General features: G+C 50.3%; 1 protein-coding gene across 1 annotated transcript in view; it reads left to right on the top strand.

Moving 5' to 3' along the window:
* GALNT14 (polypeptide N-acetylgalactosaminyltransferase 14) overlaps positions 1 to 23,490 on the top strand; it is a 208,227-nt gene that overhangs the window by 111,582 nt on the left and 73,155 nt on the right. The window contains exon 2 of the mRNA XM_012788362.2: positions 15,271 to 15,440. Within this exon, the coding sequence (XP_012643816.1) occupies positions 15,271 to 15,440 (170 nt within the window). The remainder of the gene's footprint in view (positions 1 to 15,270; positions 15,441 to 23,490) is intronic.

Below are 23,490 nucleotides of genomic sequence, written 5' to 3'. Positions count from 1 at the left end.
GATCCTCTTTCTTGCCACTCTCTTTCTTCTTCATTTGTTCTCTTATTTCTGGATATCCATGGGCCTTTTTCCTCAGATTACAGTAAGAACTCAAGAAATAATGAACAAAGGAATGAATGCACAAAGTGAATGAATGAAGTGAATTGCAAGTGCAGCTGGCATTGGTGAGCCTCCAAGGTGAGGTGTCACTACCCTCCTCTTCCCTGCTGCAGCCCAGGCACCGAGGGCTGGTCCAGCTGCAAGTTTCCTGGGAACCTGTGGCCGCTGTCTAGCAGAGGGCCCCGGGGAGCCACTTCTCATGGTCATCGGGCAGCCTGGCCGGAGCGGTGCCCGGCCATCCCCGGCCACCCGTGCAGGGAGCCGCCTCCCGCAGCAGGAAGCCGGAGTCCCTGTCGCCTTTCCTCCCAGAGCGGTGTCGACTGCACTGTAATCACACAATTATGATGCCATTAAAATGTCACATTTGAAGAAATCCATATAAACAGAGCATTAACAACCTCTTGAAAATTGTAATCTTTACCACTAATGACCTACTTTCCCTACGCACTGCGCCTGGCTGCCTCTCTCCCCACCCTTGATTTGGGAGGCAGGCGAGAAGGCGCCGGCGTCTCTTCTGCCTGGAAAGCCTTCAGGTTTGATGCACGGGCCGGAGCAGCTGGGCCGGCAGCGGTGGGTGGCGGAGCCAGCACGGCGCCACTTAGTGAGGGAGACAGGAGTTCTGGAGGAAGCGGCCGTGGAGAGAATCTGGTCCTCGGGAAGCTGACGGGAGACCAGGGTGCTAAAAGGTCTGGAGTTGGGTTCGTCCCCCTTGGCTTTGACTTCCTCCTCTTGGGAAGAAGAGACTGAACCTGAAACGTAGCACAGCTGAAGGCGGGCACTGTCCTGCCCAGAGGCCGTGGGCCAGAGAGCGCTGCGTCTCTAGAGGCTTCTGCGCCTCGAGGGCGAGGACACGGTGGGCAGAGAGGCAAGGGGGTGACAGGGCTGGTGACAGTGTTGACCTCATTTCCCAGAATGTGGCTCTGGAAAAGTTGTTCAGATACTGAATTTTCTTTGTCTCCAGAATCTAATTTTAGTGCACCGAGGAAACAGATTACTTAAGGGAACCTTGTAGTGAGTACTTTTATAGAGTAAAACATAAACCAAAACAGCTCTGGCGAAGTGATTAATCTCTTCCCAATGTATCTCAATTGCAAATTCGGATTCCCATATAGGGCCGGATTTGATTAAAGTAAGAGCACGCCTAATGCTGAAGAAGGGAGGAGAGGGCCACTGTGGGTGAGAAGAAGTAGAATTAGAGTGGGGGAGGTGTTTTAAATGTCACCCTAGCACTTGACATCCCTCCAGCAGTTCAGGATGGACCTGCAGAAGGGACTGCGCCACTGGTGCTTTGATGAATGACAAGAATGTCTGGTGACAAGCACATCACTTGGGGAGCAATTACTAGTGCATCCTGAGGTGAGGGGAATGCCCCTGTGGGTCTTGTTTACAGACCCGAGTGCATCATAAATCCCTTTTTGATAGTTCGTGTAAGATGCCCTGGGAAAGGCCCCTGCCAGTGCTGAGGACGGGCTCCTAGGATTTCTCCCAGTTGCTCAGCCCACTGCCATTAAAATTTGCCATGTCGCCAGTGGCACTAAATTTACCCTTAGCTGAGGCAGGCATCCCTCCTCATCCTGCTTCAGCAGGCCTGACATCTCGGTACCTTCGATCTGCTTTTGACATAAAACAGGCCCCTTCCATTAAAATCCAGCCAGCAGCCCCCACAGAGTCCCTGGAGATGAAGTCGTTTCAAAGTCATTCGCTCCAACCCCACACCTACATGTGCAGCGGCTGCCCTAGTTTTGAGGGAGCCAGAGGGTATCTGGATGTCAACTTATTTACGGAGCAGATAGAAAATGTGCTAAGCTCTGGGCCTTGCTGCACACATTATCTGGGAAGATCTCTCCTCCACCTCGGAGGCGTAGAAGAGATGGGAACAAATTCTGCTCAGCTGAGATCTGGTAGCTTCTTGCTAATGTCACCTTTGGGGACTGAGTGGCAGGGCTTAGGGGACACTTGACTCTGAAACTCTCTTTCTAGCCATATTCTAGTTTAGCACTTTTTGGCATGTGGAAAAGGGAATGTGTTTTTAGGGTAACCTTGACATAAAATGTACAACTGAGCTTCTGGCCGTGCCTCCTTCCTCCTTCCTTTGTCTGTCTCGGGCAGGTGCCAGGGTGGGGAGCCCCACTCCACCAACAACCCCCTGCTGTGGCCGGGACTGGTCAAGGGTGTGCACGGGGCCCACCTGCCTGGGTCTAATCCCAGCACCTCCACTCACTTGTGTGTGTCCTTAGCCAAGTCACTTTAGCTCCACGAAACTCAGTTTCCCCTTCAGTAAAATAGGATGAATAAAAGCACCTGCCTTTGTTCTGAGTATGGAATGGAGGATGTCTGTAGGACAGAGCCTGGCACACAGTAAACGCTACAACACTGTTAGTTGGGGTAGTGGTTCGTTCTTCCAGATGATTGTATCCAGCATGAGAGTGCGTCACCTTTCCAAGCCAGTCCTTTTGCCTGGCTTCCCACAACTCCCAGCTCAATTTCTGCCAAGGTCATTGCCTCCGAAGAACATGGAGGGTATTGAGGAGGCTGCAAGCCTTGTTAAACGCATGCCTGTGAGCGTAACTGTTGGACTGGCCATCCTGGCCCCCGGGGGCAAAGTCCCAGGCGGCTGGAGAGGTTCCTTTGGGGCTAAGTGCAGAGGAGGAGAGGAGACCAGATGTCGAGGAGGCAGCCCTGAAGTCCAGGTTCCTCGGCCTGCTGGGAAGCTTGGGGTCGCAGGCAGTTCCGGCTACTACTCCTGGGGCTCTCCCCAGCATCACAGCACGGCTCCCGTGCTGGCCCAGCCCCCCCCTCTGTGCGCATAAGGAGGAAGTGAGCACAAAGCTCCATTTCTAGCCTGCAAAGCTGATAATAACCTTATGTATTATGCTTCCTAAAATAGTTTTTCTTGTCGTATCCTTTGCATGGCACTGCGCTCAAACCTGTGTTTGAGATGGAGCTTTTGGGGAGCGGTGGCGATGACCAGTTCTCGCAGGTGGGCGGTGAGGTGGATGGTATCAGACGCCCCATTTCTGCCACAGGGAAGGAAGAAGCGGCTAAACATAAATGGACTGACTGTAAATTGCGTTTTTCCTCCATTAGCATTCAGTCGCCAAGAGAAATAATAGTAACCACAGCCATGTTGACAATAATAATATGTTATGTATGCATTATGTTTTACCAAGCAATTTTTCATGTCTCGTCTCATTTCTGGGATCTAATTCGGGCTGTGGAAATGGGTGGAGTGAAGATGATTATTGTCTTTGAGATGAAGAAGAAACTGACCATGAGGTTGAAAGGACGTGCTTAGCAGAGCCAAGCTCAGGGCTCCGCTGTCTGGAATTTGGGGGTCATCCTGGGCTGTGCCTGCCCTTCTCGGCCCCTGTCCCCGTCCCCACACACTCTGGCAGCTGCATTTCTGTCCCGGTGCAATTGGGTTGAAATCAACAAGGGGTCCTTTGAAGGAGAAAATAAGTCACAAAAGCATAACGTTTACTACGATCACTTTTCCTTTCCTTCCAGTCTTCCCTCCTTTGTCTATCTTTACCCTTTGTACTCTCTTACTGTCCCAGGAGTCACATTTGGTGACCTGCAGGCCACGTTCAGCCCATGGACATGTTTCGTTTCGCCCAAAGGCAGGTTTGAAGCAGTGTAAGGGCGGTAGGGACTGTGCGGTGCCTGTGAGCTGTCTGCTCTCGCTCACATTTCTCTTTTCAATGACCCCACGCCTGCTCATTCGTGACCTCTGCTAGATACCTTGGTTCGGTAGGGCCCCTTGAAAATTGCTTGGCCCCATAGCTATTTCCTGTGGCTAAAGAGCTTCCTGATGATGCCTTAAGATATTTCCTGGCTCTGTACAGCAAGCTAAGGGGGACAGAGAAGCCTGAGTGACAGGAGAGCTCTGTCACTGAGAAATTCAAATCTTATTTTCAGTGTCTTTTTTTCCCCCCTAGTGGTCTGTAGCGGGTCCTACTGTCCTGTTAGAGGCCACTCTGGCCAGGTTGTTGGGCCACCCTGGGAGGATGTGGCCTCCCCTTCTCTCGCACCCCTGCCCCTGGGCGATGGCTCCAGCAGCACCCTGGCAGGTCTGCCCTCAGTCTGATGAGCTGACTGCGCCCGAGACAGCTCAACTGTGCGCACCAGAGACAGCGTGTTTCCAGTCCAGCTCCATCCTGCTGGAGCCACTGCTGGCTTTTCTCTACTATGCCCTGCCCCTCTCCTTGGTCTTTCCTGGGCACTGGTTCCTCCTCTTAGTGCATGCTCTCCTCTAGCGTCAGCCTCCTGGTTACAGGCAAATTCGCTCTCTGGGCCACCACCCTGCAGCAAACAAAAGCTCTTTCCCCTGAGCCTGTGTGGATACCTGGCTCCCTTCCGCCTTGCTCTCCTGCTCTCTGGGTGCCAGAGCTGGAAGACACAGAGGGTTCTCCTGTCCCAGTGACCAGCTTGCTGTTCTGTCTCTGCACACAGAGAGAAGGGGATGCAGGGATCAATGGTGTGGGTGGGGCCAGCCCTCCCAGTCCTCATGGCCACCAGCAACTGGGACGTGTTCTTCGTGCATGTGACAAGTGATCCGCCAAGATGCCTGTCTACACAAGGGGGCTCCGGTTTAGTCTTTGGTGTTGGAATTTATGGGGTGTTGAGAGGAAGGCAGCAGATACATCAGCACTCGAGCTCACGTGTCCTGGCACGTGCCTGGGAGCCAGGCCCTCTTCTCTTCCCTGTCTTGCTGACTTAGCCCTCCTTGGCACCTCCCTTCCGTGCTAATTAGTAAGCCAGTTAATCTCCATATAAGTCCAAATTGTGTGAGTTTTTTTTTTTTTTTTTTCTGTTCCAGAAACAAAAACTGGGCTTCTGTCCATTCGGTTAATCATATTATATTTCACAGTTGGAATTTTCAGGCAATTATCATAATTATTGGAACTTTTCTTCTTCCAGAAAGCTGGAAGCTTCCCGCAAAGTTGTAACGTGTGTGGTGTGCAGCTGAGATGTGGGTCGTGAGCGTAGACGTGGGGGCAGGGTGGGGAGGAGAGAGCTGGGCAGTGGCTGCTTTTGTTGTCAGAGCCTCAGCGAGGCTCAGATTAAATGGAGAAAGAAGCCAGTGTGAGGGAGGGGCTCGGCTTGGGGTCCTGGCTGGCAGGACCCTCCAGGGGCCCAGAGACGCCAGAGTGGAGCAACTCCCGGCAGCCCCAGCACCTGGCCGCTGAGGGATAAGGCTGAGGATGAAAGCGGGGAAAGGGACGGGAGGAGGCAGACTGCAAAAGTAAACTCATCCCTGCCGAATGCTGTGCCCCTCATCCTGTCGAGAAATAGCCCTCTCCCCCTCCGTGACATGTCCATTCTATCCAGCAAACTATTTAAGGAGCTTCCTTCACATAATTAACACTAACACTTACACTGCAACAAGGAAGGAGCAATTGCTTAATTCTGAGGAAAATTTAAATTTATTGCCAGCACCCGAGATAAAATGAAATCCTAAAGAGGAGGAGAGAAAACCCTGCAAAAGACAAATAAGAAGCCAAGTGGGATATTGACTTGATCCTTCTCCAGTGCAGGGTAATTTGGCTTCTAAAGTGAGTTAGATCATAATAAATTAAATTTAGATTTCTGCACATCAGTTAAATAACTCCCAAGACAGAATTCCAGTGAGAGAGGAAGAGGTGATAATACATGGAGGAAATATTAAAATGAAGATCTTATCTAATAATCCGTAATTGATGTGCTGTCCCCAGGTGACGGGGGAGGGTTTCCAGCTCTTCCCTTTGTCGTGAGGCCAGGCACGTGAAGGCTGGCTGGCCCCTCCTGCTGTGTCCGGGCTTGTGCTGCAGGTTGGGGTAGTTCTGTCAGGGACAGTCATTGTTGGTGCAGGCCACCCGCTACTGTAGGCAGGACATGTATTAATTAGCATGTCATGGTCACCAGGGATCATGCTGTGACTCCTCCTTCTCCTGGCCAGCCCTTGGAAGCCTAAGATCACTTTCTATCTGGCTGGACAACAGGAAGGTACAGGGGTGAGCAGATATTTGTATTGTGTGACCAGCTGGCATGGGGCAAAGTGACCTCGTGGGTGGCTGGAACACCTGGTAATGTGGAAGGAACACAGTATTGGAGTGAAAAGTCCTGGGTTAGAGTCTCAGTGGTGAACTCAACTACATATGTGATCTTGAGGAAGCTCCTTTCTTTCTCTATAAACAATTCTCTCTGGCCTGTTTGGTATTGACTTCCAGTCGTTATACTCTTCATTTCTAAAAGTTCCCTTTGGCTCTTTTTAACATTGACCTGGGCGGGACGTGGTGACTCAACACCTGTAATCCTAGCACTCTGGGAGGCCGAAGTAGGAGGATAGCTTGAGATCAGCAGTTCGAGACCAGCATTAGCAAGAGCGAGACCCCCATCTTTACTGAAAATAGAAAGAAATTAGCCAGGCAACTAAAAATAGAAAAAATTAGCCAGGTGTGGTGGCGCATGCCTGTAGTCCCAGCTACTTGGGAGGCTGAGGCAGGAGGATCACTTGAGCCCAGGAGTTTGAGGTTGTTGTGAGCTAGGCTGATGCCCCGGCACTCTAGCCCAGGCAAAAGGGTGAAACTCTGTCTCAAAAATAAATAAATAGATAGATAAATAAATAAATAAATAAAATCTACCTGGACATTTTTGTTTGTCTTTTGCTAACTGTTATTCCACATTTTAAACATTTTATCTATAGTTATACTTTATTCTATGTCTGGTCATTCATGTATTTGAAGTTCTTAGAGGATCTAAATCTGTTATTTATAGTTTCCACTGATTCTTACTTATAGTAACTTGTTTCCTTGTGTATCTGGTAATTTTTTATTGTTTTTTTAATCTTTTGATGAGCTTTGTGGGAATTCCGGGTGCCTAAATTGAAGATGTTTTCCTCCAGATGGGATTTACATTTGCTTCTTCTGGGAGCCAGGGGTACAACTGATTTGGACCACTTTGCCCCCTTCTTGGACTGAACTATAGAAGATATAGTTGGGTTCAGCTTTTCCACCTTTTGGTAGTGAAGGTTTAATTTCTTATTGGCTTTTACCCTCAGGGCAGCCTCACATTTTGTCTTTGCTTAACATCCAATGCTCCCAGCTCTAGCCTCACCCCACCTCTCACATTGAAGACTTTCCTTCTAAAAGGCCCAGCAATGCATCAGAAACCATGTAGGATCTAGTTGTAGTTTAGCATCAAGGGTCCCCCGGGAGTATGTGGCCTGCCATGGTGCTAGCAGCGGAGGCTTCCAGCTGATGGAAAGCAGGGCCCCCCGAGTGGCACTAAGGATGCTGTGGTCCCCAGGCAGCCTGGGTGCGTGGAGGTGGGAACTCCAGGGCCCCGTGGCTACTTGAAACTGGATCCATCGAAAAGAGGAGAGATGGTGCAGGCTTCGAGACAGATATCAGTTGTGTGAACTTGGGCAAATCATTTATCTTCCCTGTGCCTCAGTTGTCTTATCTGAAAATTGAGGATATGGTTTTCTATGGTATGTTAGGTTTGTGGGGGTTAGAAATAATTCAAGGTACCTCTCACCCATGACTTCCCTCTGAGGTTCTGACAATAGGAACGATGATGGTTAATCTCATATGTCAACTTGGCTGGGCCACAGTGTCCAGATATTTGGTTAAACATTATTCTGCATCTTTCTATGATGATGTTTTTTGGATGAGGTGGACTTTGAGTAAAGCAAGTTTTGCTCCATAATGTAGGTGGGCCTCATCCAATCTGTCGAAGGCCTTGAGGGAACAAAGACTGACATCCCCTAAGCAAGAAGGAGTTCTGCCAGGAAATGGCCTTTGGACTCAGGGTGCCACTGTCCCTGGGTCTCCAGCCTGTGGCCTACTTTGCAGATTTTGGACTTGTACCTTCACAATCATATGAGCTAATTCTCTCTCTCTATCTCTGAATTTCTAAGTGTATATACATATATGTGTGTATATGTGTATATATATGTATGCATACACACACACACACACACACACACACACACACCCTATAGGTGCTGTTTCTCTGTACAACCCTGACCAACATAGGAACACATATAAAAATCAGCAAACAAATGGGAAACAAATATTACTCTTATTAACTTCATTGCTTTAGGCAAGCAAATACCTTCTTACCCTAAGGCAAAGCTTTTGGTAAAAGCTGAATTGAAGAATGTGGAATTGCCTGAGGATGAGGTGGGGCTTCCTGTATCCCCACTTTGAATCTAGACAGGGATGCGAGCACACTCAAGGTTGCCTGTAGGGATAGATGGTGGGGCAGACCCCAAATCCACTTATCCAGAACAAGTGCTTTGATGACATAGGAGGCTTGAGTCTAGACGGCAGACTGGTGTGTGCTTACTACACAGGGACAAGTAGAATGGGACAACCTGCTCCACCAGACAGGGACGTGCAGACTAGAGGGGTGGCCGTGGCTTTGCCACACAGGAGTCCTGCCCACCAGCAAAACATGTGTGGCTCCCACCAGGGAGGTTAGTCTCCTCCCTTGGAGAGGAAGAAGGGAGGGGTGAAACACTGCCAGGGTTACAGCCTCACAGCAGTGCCGGGTGGGTTGAGGTGCTCTCCTGCTCTGGCTGCACCAGGCTCCACATCGTATTTTATTTTCTTAGGCGAGAACCCTTCCATGGAAATATGATGAGGGCTCTTCCCTAAGAAGGAGAAGGGCTGTTTCCTAAGAAAATTAAATATGGTGTAGAGCCTGGTGCATAATAAGTGCCCAGTAAGTTGCAGACACTCCCGTAGGCACAGCATTTTCACTGAAGAGCTTCTCTCCATGGAACATCGATATAAAAGTTAGGCTGCTTGGCGGGTGACATTCCCCCTCTCGTAAGGCACGTATAAGAGGGTTTCCACAGTATGAATTCCCTGATGAACACATCTGACTTCCGTTGGCCTAGAACAGCTCAACCCTTTGCTACGTGTTTTATACTCCTCTGTGTTCCTTTTGCTGAGTTGCAAGTCTCATATGATGGTACCGGGGGTTGGGAGACCTGGTATACATAACAGTTGCCAATGAAAGAGAAAGATTAGACTCGTACCAAACGTCAGGGGGCTAAAACCCCAGAAGGGAGATGTTACCAGGAGACAGATTCGTGTTTGATAATAGAAGGAAACATCTAGAAGTTTACAGTCCTTCGAGGTTGGAGGGGCTCCTTGGGACCTCTGTATCAGTGGCTGGACCCCAGAGGGATGCCCACTGGGCAGTGGGATGTCATGCTGGAGTTTCCAACACTGGACGGAGGGAGGAATTATATCATATTTAAATATGTTGTATCATTTTTTCAATCCTGACCTCCTCTTGTGTTAGCCTCGCACGTTCCCGCCTTTCTGCAGGAATCTGCCTGCAGAGACCACCTTTCTTGCCCTAGCTGTTGGGAACAAGCCTGATGCTGGGAGGAGGAGGGTTGCTCAGCAAGGAGAGTGACAAGCAGTGACAGTGACAAGGTGCAGACGTCCCCTGAAGGTGGAATAGCCCATAGCAAAGAAAGAAGTTGGCTGAGAAAAATGATGGAAAATGCATAGATAGTCTTTGAAGAAGGCCTGAGATGATGGCAGTGAGGCTGTGGGGGTTCACGCTGCCTGGGTTCAAATCCCGGCTCTAGCACTGACAAGCAGGTGATACTGGGCCCAGTACTTGTTTTCTCTGTGCCTGGATTTCCCCACTTCTAAAATGATAATATTGGCATCTGTTATTGTGAGGCTTAAATGTCAATATTTATGACATATAGTAAGTACCTCTCGTGGTGTTAGATAATGTATTATGGGGTAAGTTTGGGATGTTCTATTAAGTATCACACTGTTCAGGGTGAGATGGAAGCTTTACCAAGGGGTACAGGGTTTCTCATTTTAAAGGTGAAAAAGAAGAGAATTAGGACAATAAGAGAGAACTAGTAGTATCAAACTGAGGAAGGAAGGGAGGGAGACAAACACACAAGTGGAAAATAGAGGCAGCTTCAAATCTTAATGGGAGGGAAGGCTACACCATGATTTCAGAGCCAAATAATCACCTTGAAATGAGAGTGAGAGAAACAGGCCCAGGGAAGGAAGGAGGAAAGGAGATTTGAGATTTCTCCTGGAAGTATGGTGGGAGGAGAGAAATTAAGCAATTTAACAGATGTGCTATCGAGCCTTAGTTTTTGCTGCCAGATTATTGAAGCAATAGCCTTGGCCAGGGGTTTGGCAGCCTTAACGAGACAGGGTCTGTTTGAAAGATTATGTCTCAGTCTTTCTGTGTGTGGCTTATTTCACTAAGCATAATGTCCTCTAGGTTCACCCATGCTGTCGTAACGACAGAATTTCCTGCTTCTTTAAGGCTGAATAATGATCTCACTATAGTGGAATCTGAAATAGTCAAACTCAGAGAAGTAGCAAGTAGAATGGCTGTTACCAGAGACTGGGGGTGCGGGGGCAGCTGAGGGGATGTTGGGCAAGGGGCACAAAGTTTCAGTTAGACAAGAAAAATAACTGTAGTTAATAATGATATATTGTATATTTCAAAATCATTAAAAGAGAATTTTGAATGTACTCTCCACAAAGAAATGATAAATATTTGGGAAGATGGATGTGTTAATTAGCCTGCTTTGATCATTCCACAGTGTACACGTTTAACAAAACATCACATTGTACCCCATAAATATAGATAATTATTATTTTTTAATTAAAATATAACTTAAAATAAGATTATATCTTTGTTTTGTGGCATCACATTTATCTTTTGAAGCACATTTCCTCTAGACTGAATAAATTCTGGTCAGAAAGTGACGTGGAGGCATGCTTGGGGGCCACAGGGGTGGGTGGGCACAGCTCTGGGGTGCAGCCCTTTGGGCGCTCCTGAGTTTCTTGGTTCTGAGGGGAGGAGCACCTGCTGTGCTAGGCAGGTGTGTGAAGGCGGAAGTGTGTGTCGGAAGCTTTGCTGGATGTTCACAAGAGCCAGGAAGCAGGGAATCCACAACAGGGGTACAGGGTACTGGAACGGCCCCATGCAGAGTCAGGGAGGAGGCCTGTGTGCTGCAGTTGGGTGGCCAGGACACCCACACTGTGTCCTCCAGGCACTTTGGAAGCTGGATGTGGGGACTCATGGATGGAAGAACGCAGAAGCCAACTCCCAATATGACTGGAAGCACCCGGCAAAGCCAGTGCCCTCTCAGAAGCCCCAGGAAGCCCACAGGGACCTCTGTCCTCGGGACAGCAGGGACGAGCAGCTGGCCGTTCCTATGTGTGCTCCGTGCCTCCTGCCACAGGCTCTGTGTATGTCCTCAAGGGGGTCTTCCTCTGCCCGCTGACCCTCAGCCAAGGAGACACTCATTTCTGTCTGTGGCACTGGGGGACTCTTTGGGAGGGTTAAGTCAGCATTTCCATCACTTAGCAGCTGGCGACCTGGGGCAAGCCACCCGACCTCTCTAAGCTGCCTCTCCCACTAAGAGGGGGGTTGTGGGAGGATTCCATGACAATACATGTGCAAGCTGCTCTGTAACATGTAAAGCACTAGTCAAGTGTTAGTGTTCTCATTTTAAACTCACCTTCACCGTTCCTTAAGATATTCAGATATCACTGCAGAAAAGCCAAGCTCCCAGTACCAGCTGTTGCCTTCGGTGGGTCTCGTGCACCAAACTGAATGAGCTCCATACACGTGACAGCCTGAGGGGCGAGGTCCTCTCCAAGGACACCCTCGACGGACTTTTCATGGCATTTCTCTTGCCAGCCAGGCTGCTGCTCTGGTTCTCAGGGGCCCGAATTGCAGCTGAGTTCTCACAGCTGCATTCTTGGTGCTCCAAGAAAGTAGTCCCTTCCAGGGGTGCTAGGAGTGCCCAGCCACCCCGTAGGGTGGTGGTGGCCAGGCTGACCAAATCACCAGCCTCGTGCCCTCTTGGCCCTGAGCCTCTGTTTGGTGTGAATAGAGAGTAGGGGGTTGGTGTGAGGCCGAGAGGTTGGTGACATCCCCCCTCCCATCCCTTGTGTGTCAACATGGGTGCCCACCCCTCCACTCGGCATCCAGCAGGGCCTCAGCTCGGGAGCCCCTTCCCATCAGGTTAGATTACTGTGGTCCCTTCCCAGCTGGCCTCTGGGTGGTAGTTCTCTTCCCTCCACTCCATCCTACATGTAAGGCCAGAGATGTTTTCCCCATGATCTTCTTCATACAGACTCAGCTGCATTCTAGAGTTTTCTTGCACTTGTGCCCTCTTTGCAATCCACATTCCAGCCTCGCACTCCTGAGCTAGCTGTTCCCTGCACAGAGTTTCTTCCACCAGGCCTTCCTGCCTGTGATAGTTAATTTGATGTGTCACCTTGACTGGGCCACAGGGTGCCCAGACATTTGGTCAGGTGTTATTTTGGTTTTGCCTGTGAGGGTATTTCTGGATGCGGGTAACACTTGAATTAGTAGCTGAGTAGAGCAGAGTGCCCTCCCCAGTGTGAGGGGCCCCGTCCAACTCATAGAAAGCCTGAATAGAGCAAAAGAGCTGAGAGGGAATTCCTCCTGCCTGACTACCTTTGAGTGGGGACATTGTTTTTCTCCCACCTCACTCAAACAGAAACTTCACCCTTTCTGGGTCTCTGTCAGGACCAGCATAGATCTTGGAACTTGGCAGCTCCCATAATCATTGGAGCCAGTACCTTAGAATAAATCTCTTTCCATATAAACTTTTATATACTTTTATAAACTATACATAAAAGTTTATATAGAAAAGTGAGGTGGTTCTGTCCTTGTGGGAATATCTTGGAGTGCACTTACACAAACCCGGATGGTCTAGTCTTCTGCACACCTAGGCTGTATGGTGTGGCCTAGTGCTCCCAGGCAACACACCTGTACAGCAGGTTCCCGGACTGAATACTGCAGACAGTCGCACGCAACACAGTGGTAAGCATTTGTGCATCTAAACATATCTAAACATAGAAAAGGTACAGTAAAAACACAGTTTTGTAATCTTATGGGTCAAGTGTCATATATGCAGTCCATCACTGATGAAATGTTGTCCTGTGGCACATGAGTGTACACACACACACACACACACATACACATACACATACACACACACACACACACACACACACACACACACACACACACACACGTTACATTGGTTCTGTTTCTCCAGAGAACCATCCCTGACTAATATTCTGCCTTCTATCTGGCGTTTCACTACACACTTATTGCCCATCTCTATCTTCCCTCAAGCAAAGTTAAGATCCCTCCTCATCCTTCAAGATCTAACTCATTTGACACCTTATCCAAGAAGCTGTCCCCAGCTGCCCTCACTGCTCTGTGACAATGACCAGCATTGTCATCGAGTTTATGTAATTGAACTCACCTTGCGGGCTGTTACAGGTATGTCCACACCTGTCTGTCTGCGACACTGCAGCCCCCTCGAGGGCAGGGGCCCTCCATCCCCACCTCTCTCCTCCCTGGCTCAGAGTCGGGGCAGGCTCACAACTTACTGAGAGAACTGCAATGAATGAAAGTGGAAACAAGCTAGTGGGAGACAGTTCCATGGCCCTTCCCACGAAGATGGGATTTCAAGGTTGCCGTGGGGTGATATTCCAACCAGAGGTGACAGCTATCAGGATGTGACATTGCACGGCACAAGCTGGGGGTTTCACAGCCCCACTCAAATTCCCTCTAGCGTGTTCTGTAGCAGCAGTATCACAGGACATTAATAAAATCAATTATTGGATAAAAATCTCTGGTCTCCAAAGCTTCATTTTGTGCTATTAGCAAGAGAATGCTGTTTCAGAAGGAGATAACAGAGAGTGAGGGAGATCAATTACTGGATAAGCTTGCGGCAGTGCCCGAGATGAGCGTGCAGACGGGCGGGCCCCTCCTACCTGCCGTGTGGGCCCAGTGCCTGCACTGCTGTCTGCTGAGCCTCCCCGGGCCGTCCCGGTCAGGGTCCCCGGGTGCAGGAAGTGCATTCTGCTCAGTGATGGCAGGGGCAGCTCTCAGCTCAGCTCCCTTGGTACCCAGGCAGCTTAAAGACACTCGCACAACCACTTGAGTCAGTAAAACACGAATGAGCATCTTATTGTCAGGGATGATGTCAGCCCCGGCCCTCACGTCCCAGGTCAGAACTGGATCAGCGTGTTCTTCCTAGAGACCCAGCATCTTATGGTTTGGATGAACCTGAAAGGCGTGAGCTCTTTTGGATACAGACTGGCTCTTCCCTAGGGTTGGGAGTATACTGGGGACATGTAACGTGTATTGGGAAATGGCCACCAAATACCAGCGTTGAGCTTGCCAAGGCCTTGAAGCCCACACCTTCTGCTGGCTGTGTGGACAGTCTGTTGGCTGTGGAGCTGGTGTGGGTGGGGCAGGCCCGGACCGGCAGCCTGGGCTCTGGCTGGGAGCATCCCCTCACCTCTTCTGCAGGAGGGCCTGGGAGACTGAGCTCTGCTTTGCGAGCTCTGCCACTTGCCACCTGTGTAGCCTCATAATCTTTCTGGAAGCCCATCCTCCCTACTCATCTCACAGGGTCTGGTGAGGACGAAATGAGATCATGAATACAGAAACCACCTTGCACATTCTATAGTGCTGCCTCCGTGTTTGGTGAGGGTTATTACTCCTCCATTGATGCTTCCAAAAATAATCGGATTCCTGGGTAGGAGGGAGAAAGGAACAGAAAGGGTGTCTGGGGGGTGGCACGCCGTGATAGATGGATCACTCTTTGCTGTTGCTGCCTTCCCTCCAGCGTGGGAGGAGAGAATGGCAGTCGCTGCGTACCTGCTCTGTGCCAGCCACTGGGCCAGCACTTATAGGCCAGGTGTCCTCAAATTGCCCTGGAGAGATGTCCCCTGCACTCAAGATACTAGAATTCAAGTCCTAGCCCTGCCGCTCCCACACTGGGGGATCTTGGGCAAGGCACTTACCGACGGAGGCTCTTTTCCCGTCTGTGCAATGGGAGTGTGCGCAATGTCCATCTCATAGAACTGCTCTGAGAACTACATGGAACAATGTGGTCAAGGTCCTAGAACAGCGCCCAGTGCACAGCGTCGTACGGTGCTCACTGAGTGGGAGCAGCCGTTACTGTCCTTCTGTCTACTGTTGCTGAGAGGGCTTTGCTCATGTTCTGCCTCTGTCCCGTCTTGGAGCCACGCCTTGCCAGCACAGCCTGGTCTCTGGGAGTGGGTCCCTGGACGGGCCGGTGCAGCAGGGAGCCCTTCTCACAGACTTCCCGTTCCTGTCCCACAGCCTTCGGATGCCGACTGGGACGACCTGTGGGACCAGTTTGATGAGCGGCGGTATCTGAATGCGAGAAAGTGGCGCGTTGGCGAGGACCCCTACAAGCTGTACGCTTTCAACCAGCGGGAGAGCGAGCGGACCCCCAGCAACCGCGCCGTCCCAGACACTCGCCATTCCAGGTACTTCCTGCGTCTCTGTCCCCACCCCCGCCCTGCAGTCTTGACAGGTCAGCAGCAGGCTCTGTCTGGGGGCTTACCATGTGCAGGGCCCAGCGCTGAGAACCGGGGCGGGCAAACTATCTGCTACCGGTGGGACACTAAAGGGACTAGTCCTGGTCACTAGGACATGGTAATTTACCCTGCCTGTGCTGCCACTGCTTAGTGCCAAGAGCCATGCCAAAGACCCCCACCTTCCCCTGGGAGGTTGAAGAGGATGGATGGCCCCCCTCACCTGCACCTGCCTTCTCACTGGATGGTCACCCCAGGTGACACTTGCCACGAGCTCATGGAGCACTAAAAACGCTACAGCCAAGGCCTGTTTGTCCCTGGCAGAGTTCCACAACCTGGGGGAGGGCAGGATGGGCAGACCCCAAGGAAGTCAGGTGGGTGGTCTCTTCTGTCCTTGGGAGAGACCCTTCCTGTGCCACGCCATGCACATTTTGCCACATGAGAAGAGGAGCCAGAGAGGCCTCCCCACCTGCCATTGGTTCCACTGCCTGCCTGTGGAGGGGCGCGTTCACACAGCCTCCGACCTGCCAGCCACACCTACAACGGCTTTCTGAGATCAGGCCTGCTGCTCTGTGGAAAGCGTTATTTCCCTGTAAAAAGAGGCTTTGTGAAGACATTTGGCTTCCTGACCTCCCTTTCTAGAGTCATTACACTTCCTGGGGAGACCTACTTAGCAGGTCAGTCTCAACCTCAGCTCCTCCCCTCTTGGCCTCCAAGCTGGGGGCCCAGAGGTGCCAAACACCTGTGTGGTTTTTTCCTATCTGTTGCAGGAAATTTACTTTGCAGCTGGCCCCAAATAGCAGGCTGGCATGGTGGGGGTGGAGGGTTTGAAGGCAATGTTAAATCCAGAGGCTTGGGTGTGTTCCTTTGGGTGCATGGGTACACTCATTGTGGAGACTGGGTTTTATGAGCAGGGGAGTGAGAATTTTCCTGGCTGATGAGGCTGATTACTCTGGAGGTTCCTAAATGTGGACTATGTGGAGGCTGGTGGTCTCAGAAACCTTGTCTTATGCAGCATGTATCCTGTGGAGGAACCCAAGCAGTCCTTGTTAATCACTGTCATCACTAAAAGAAACTGGAGTCTTGGTTTCCCCATGAGTACAGCAAGGGGAATGACCTGGATGACATTATGGCTTCCTCTACCCCTGGCAGTCTTTAGGATTAAACTCCGCCCTCGAGGTACCCACGAGACTCTTCCTTAGCAGCAGTGCCTGGCAGTCCCCTTCCCCTGGAGACCAAGGGCTGGGGCTATACCTACTCTCTTCTGCTGGCCTGAAAGCATCTCAAAGTCAGAGTCTTTGTTATTCCCATGTAAATTCCCCAGCACTTATCCTGTTCCTTGGCATCTGAGAGATTTTTATTTAAATATTGGCATATTGTATTTCCCTGAGCAGAGGGGAAGAGGGACGAGATAGGACTCTGAGAAGCCCCTCTGGGTCTCAGGCGAGTGGTCCCTCTCTTGTTCTAAGTCCAGATACTGAGGCCCTCCAGAGGGGCAAACGGACACCTCCCAGCCAGAAAAGTGCATCTGGGTGAGAGCCTCCCAAGAGATACCTGTGACTCTTCCCACCCGCAGGAAGGAGGCACCAGGGGATTCCCTGGGCAGGAGGGCACTTGGGGATACGCTGAGCACGACCAATGTCTGCACTTACCCTGTTCTATGATCTAGAGGCACGAACCAAAGTCTTACGAGGGCCGGACACATGTGGTGGTGGTGTTGGCCGGGGAACTGAGCCCGTTCCCTGGGAGCCCAGCTCACCTGGTTAAGTTCCGGGCTTTGCACCTGACCCAGTGCTTCTATCTGTTAAGAAAGTGAGATCTGCTGAGATTGCAACAAGAAGGGAAGAGAGGATTTAGGCAGAATTTAGATACCCTTTGGGAAGACAAAAAGGGAAAGAGTACCAACCATATCAGGGGTTAAGGACAGGGTCTCTAGGATCAGATCGCCCTGTTTCCAATCCACTCAGTCTGCTATTGACTAGCTGAGTGAACTCAGATAGGTTGCCTAGCTGCTTTGTACCTGTTTCCTCTTTTGAAAATCAGCGATAAAAATAATAATGATCCTAATTCCATTTTTATAGGGATCAAATAAAATATATGTATTTACCTACTCCATAGTAAATATTTTAAAAATGTCACTTGTTGCTGTTATTACGGGGAATGTGGGGATGGCAGGGCCTGGAGTGGATGGGGAGGTCTCTGCCAGAAAGCTGCAGGTGCTCGGGGAAGAGACACAGCCAAACCCCAACTGAGGAAGCACCTGTGTCCCAAGTAGTAGGAAGGGGCATTGGTTATGAAGATCACTAGGTTGTCAGGCATGGTGGTGGGGACAGGGGAGAGCAGAGGTGGGTTTCAAGGTCAGGTTCAATGCCAGAGAAATTCGAGTGAGTAGGGTGCCAGCCATGAACCTTAGTGGTTCTCAAGCCAGGCTTCTTAAAAGAATCACTTGGGAACCTTTGAAAAATGCTGAAACTCAGACTCTAACTGCAGGATCCAGCTGCAGGATTTCTGTTCTAAGGTCTTCACGTGATTCTTGTGAGCATCCAGCATTGAGAACCACTGCTTGAGGTAAGTGCCTCTCACACTTCAGTAGACAAACAAGCAAATCACCTGAGGATCTTGTTAAAATCTGATTCAGTAGGCCTGGGGTGGGGCCCAGGCTTCTGCATTTCTGGCAAGCTCCAGGTGATACTAATGCCATTGGTCCAGGGATTGCATCTTGAGTACCTAGGGCTTAGAACAGTGGTTCTCAAAGTCTGATTCCTCAAGCCAACAGACCCACAGTGGCGGCATCACTTGGGAACTTGTTAGAAATGTAAATTCTTGGGCATCACCCAGAACTACCGGATCAGAAACTCTGGGGGTGGAGTCTAGCATCTGTGTCTTGGCAATTCTGATGCCTGCTCAAGTTTGGAAACCACAGAGCATCAGCTGACACCTGTGGCTGGTTTTTGTGGAACAGATGAAGTTCATGGGTGGGTTAGTCCAGCCAAACGGTTCAGGGTTTGAGTAGAGAGCAGAGGCCTGGGAATAAGGCCACCTACCTGCCCACATGCTGAAGCCTTCTCCCTCTGTCCAGGTAACATGACTTCTGACTCAGGCCCTGTGGAGAACTGGGCCTATCTGGTTCCTTCTTGTTCCTCCCCCTTCTCCCAATTCCTTCATCCTCAGCATCCATGTCTTGCCATCCTCCCGGGAATCGGCGTCACCTCTACCAAGAAGCCTCTACTTGGGACCATGCCTGACTCCATGGGCATTGGCCCACATGGGACTCCTGGTTCCTTTGTGGGACCCAACCCCATGGACACAGGTTTTGCTCCACTGGGCCACCTTTGTGTTCCCATAGTGCCTTGCAGCTAAGGCCCTAAGGTCATTATGTAAATTGCCCTCTAGGGTGAGTGACACATTGAGCATCTACGACAGTGCCTGGCATGGGAGGAATTCAATAAATGTTTGTTGAACAAGTAAAAGAGAGAATAAAAAAGACAACTGACCGCTCTGTCCGCCTGCCCGCTTCTTACCCTCTGTCCTCAGGGGCCTCCTGTGGGCAATCAGGAGAGCAGACTCAGAGTTACAGAAAAAGGCTTTTTCCCTTAAAGAGCTCTCATTACTGAAAAGAGAAGAGTGAAGAAACGTCATGTGGGAGGGGTCTGGGCTTATTAAATTTGCTTCCAATTTTCTTACCACAGTAATTGGATTCTGATTTATAGGATGCGTTTGGACAGCGCCTGAAACAGAGAACTATTAGCCGAGCATTAGAGCCAGCGCTGCCAGGAGGGGGGGTGTGAGGTGCTCAGGAGTCTGAGGATGCCAGGAGGCAGCAGGTGGGGGGCGGGGAAGAAAGGAGGGAGGCTGTGGAGGTCCTCGCCCCGTGGGCCGCGCCTGATGGGATCCCAGATGCGCTGGCGGTGCCCGGCCAGGCATCGCGTGGTGAAAGAAGCCCCGACAGGCCTGGGGGCTTCATTCTCTGTGTGGAGAGGAACGCAGTGGCCATTTTTCTCTTGGTCCTTCACCCCGTGGAGTCCCAGGTATTTTGTGGGAGGCAGTCGGTCTGTCTGGAGTGTGGGGTTATGGGCCAGGGGTGGGACAAGCTAAGACAGGGCAGGCTTCGAGCCCCCCTTTCCCAGGGTTTACGGGACCCAGGGTGGGCCGGTAGTAATTCCACACCGAGTGGGGGTCAGAAAGTAAGTTCTGCAGCTTCCAGGGATCCTGCTCAGTCACGCCGCAGGGCTCGCGGCTCCCCACGCACACCCCGCCCCCCGTGCATCTGATGTGATTTTCACATTCTCGAGATGGAAGCCTGCTGTCGCGCCTGCAGATGTGTGTGTCTCTGGGTCCCCTTGTCCCTGGTCTCAGGCCACATGAGAGGAGTGGGGACAGGTAGCCCAGCACTGGCCTTTGGCACATCCCTGGTCCTTTCTTGCCTCATTTTCTCATCTGTGAAATGAGGGTGTTGGGTATGGTGACTCTTGGATGATAACGCTTTGCGGTTGGTCTCATGCCAGGTATATACACATGTCTACACCAGCCCCCACCCCAGCTCAGTGGAACAAAACATTGAGTTTGCCTAGGGGCATCCTAGTTCCAAGTTTACCCACTAAGGCCAACAGTTCCATTAACTCAGATGAGAACCTTAATTTCCAGGTGGCTGCCTAGGTCCTGTGAGGTCACAAGAATGAATAAGATGTGGCCACTTGTATCAGAGGTAGGAGATAGGTGATGGGCCCTAAATGACAATTCAGTGTAAGAGGGAGAGAACTTCTAGCTGGGGCGAATCTGAGAAGTTTTCCCAGAGGAGTTTTCCTGCTTATATATGTAAAGCACTGGCTGGTCCAACAAATAATCCTCATTTTCCAGTTGTCCGAGCCTCACCCTGTCACCACATTTTGGTGACAACAGCTGAATTTATCATTGTCCAAGTGATACACAAAATGCCTGGCAGCCAACAACCATCGAATGCAGACACACCCCTCGAGGAGAAGGGAAATATTTCTATAAAGCAAATGTATATTTTTGCTGTTGCCTAGCAGTGCCTATTATGGGGTTGTGTTGATTGCAGGGAGCAGGTGGCAGGGTGGCCTGAGCCCATGGGCCATGCGCTGGGAGGGGTGAGAGCTGGGGAAGTCTCACTGGGTCACCTCTGCTGGCCTGGCTGGGTCAGACTCCCAGCCTTTGTCCAGAGCGCTGCTAAATGCTGCAGACAGTGGGATGCCCATCACTCGCCTGGAGGGAAAATTCCACACTTTGATGCATCTCACCAGGAAGACATTTTTCCTTGGCTCCTTTTCCTCCTGGGAAATGAAGGGGCAGTGGCCCAGCCTCTGGTCGCATCCCTCCCTCCTTGTATTTACTCGGTTGGAATGGCTGCCGAAGATCATCATCATTTCTTTCTTTGTACCCGTCACTTAGCAGTAATAGGATAAAAATCTTTACAGCTGCAATGGCTAAGCATAAAAAATGTTCATATTCCCTCCGAGTCAAGGCTATTGCACTAGCTCAGCACAGCGTTAGTGATTCCACATCAAGGCCAGGGGAGGGGAGGGGGAGACCCATCACAGACACTTAGCTTTTGCAAACAAGCTATCCCCATCTGTGACATTCTGGTCCCTCCTGCGTGCCATTTTTCAGTACAGGATGTGAGTGCCATTGACAGTGGTTGTGAGTGCGCTTCATTCTGCAGCATCTCAGGGTTTTAGGGAGCTCTTAGGGAGTAGGGCAACAGCCAGAGGGGTTGCAGAACATCCTGGAAGTGGCTCTGCAGCAGAACTGTGTTCCTCCCCTGGCCCTGGGCGGCTGTCTGTGGCACCATCTACAGGGCGTTAGGGTGGGTTGTTGCCAGGGTGAGAGGGGAAGAAAGGCCACCGAAGCCGGGACAGCAGGTGCCTCCGGGTCAGGATTCCTGTCCATTCCAGGCCCCCTGGTTCCCTGAATGCTGAGCCTGCAGGCCTCTCCTGCTGTTCTTTGAGTTTCAGGGAGATTTCCCAAAGGGGCAACTCCTCAGCCTTCAAAAGATGACCAGACAACAGCACCTGCTGATGAGAATTCATCCAGACAAACTGCCTTCACTTATTGGTTTTCTCATACCTTGTTTCCTAGGGAATTTGTGGCAGCTTTGACCTTGCATTGTACATTTCACTCACCCATTCATTCACTTGCTCATTCATTCACTCAACACACTGACTTGAGCATGTGCCAAGTGCTGCGTTAGGAATTAGTCCCCAGTCTCCAGGTCTAATCGGAGCAGTCTTTCATGCCCAGACTCACCCCTGGTTTCTGACTGAGCACCAGTACATGGCTACAGAGACTTGAGCAGAACAGCAGGACCAGCAGATTAACCACACACCTAGGTCAGGAGAGCCAGGCTCAGAGAGGTTAGGGAACTAATCCAAAGTCACACAGCTAGTCAACGCTTGGCTGAAACTCAAAATCAAATTTTCAGATTCTGGGTCCATCTACTTTATCTTGTTCTGTCAAAAACACAAAGTCCTTATTATGCCCAAGTTCACTGAGTGAGTGAGTGTGTGTTTGTGTATGTGCATGTGTTTGATTTATGCTTTGGGGCAAGAAGAGGTGATGCGTGAGGAGTCTGGTTTTCCCAATTAAGATAGTTTGATAATTATATTTTAGCCTTGCCTGGAGGCACTACAATAATGTATTTCAATCATCTAATGCAATAAATAGTGTCATCTGGTGTTCTCTCAGCTGGGCCATATCCTAACGGGCAGGTAACCCAAGCAGAACCTTGTGTGGCTTTGAAAGGTACTCGGTGGCCTTTGTTCCGGGGGCCGATTTCCCTCTCCCTCCCTGGCTTTGCTTCCTTTATTTCACATTGCCTGGGGACGAGGCAGTGGGAAGAGATGCAGAAAATAGATGGAAGTATGTTCAGTGCCCAGGATGGAAAACTGACTTGGATTAAATATTTGCCATGAAGGATTCATTCTACAAATTATCGAGTCCAAGGCTATTAGGGATAAAATAGCAGACCAAAAGTTTGCCCTCATGGAAGTTAGATTCCCCCAGTAAGTAACTCCCCCAGGTGGACAGGTGGGAACTACCTCGCTGCCCTCCCCAGGCCGCTAGTCCATCCCCACCTATGGCTCTCTTCCCAGAGGAGGCATGGCCCCTTAGGCTAGCCTGGCAAATGAGCCCTGACCTAAGCTCAAGGTTTCAGTAACACCCAGGGCAACGTGGTATCGGTTCTTTCTCTTCTGAGTTATCTTGGAAGAAGGGTGAGGGGAATGCCCTGGATTTGCACTCTGCATTTTGGGGTGTTCTCTTTAGTGCTGCGGTGAGCACAAGGAGGGGTAGAGGAGACGGCATTGCTGAGTTTGGCTGCAGCTACTGCCTATGTCATGGGCTGTATTGAATTTTTCCAATTCAATGGACTTTGAAATCTTCCTGCAAGACCAAAATCTGCCCCAAGACCAGAATCTCTCTTCATCTTTTTTTAAGTAAACCTTTTATTGAAATATACCATATATACAGAAAAGTACAAACCTCCTACAGGTACCACTTGAAGAAATTTTACAAAGAGAGCACACCCGTGTTTCTATATGAAGCATATACATCAAGAAAAAGAACATTATTAGTTTTTCAGAAGCCACTCTGTACCCCGTCCAGTCCAAATTGCCCATAGTTATCCTGTCTTCAAATGCCATAGATGAACCTTGCTTCTTTTTGGACTTTATGGAATGGAATTCCATATGGAACGGAATTACACGGGATGCACTCTTGTGTGTCTGGCTTCCCTCAAAAGTATGTGTATGAAATCCAGCCACGTTGCAAGACAGCTTGTTTATTCTCATTGCTGTACAGTATTCCCTTGCATGAATACATTACAATTTGTATACCACTAGTGCTCATTCGGGCCTTTCCAGGTTGGGGTTCTTATGACTAGAGCTCCTCTGATAAGTCTTACGCTCGTCTTTGGAGAAGACGCGAATGTGAGTCTGAAGGGTTTTTCCCTGGCAGCGCTGTAGAGCTGCCACACGTCTGTGAAGGG

Source organism: Microcebus murinus, chromosome 3 (assembly GCF_040939455.1).
Source record: "Microcebus murinus isolate Inina chromosome 3, M.murinus_Inina_mat1.0, whole genome shotgun sequence".
Classification (NCBI taxonomy): Eukaryota; Metazoa; Chordata; class Mammalia; order Primates; family Cheirogaleidae; genus Microcebus; species Microcebus murinus.
The sequence above is the reverse complement of the archived record's forward strand: the minus strand, read 5'-3'. Positions and strand labels throughout refer to the sequence as shown.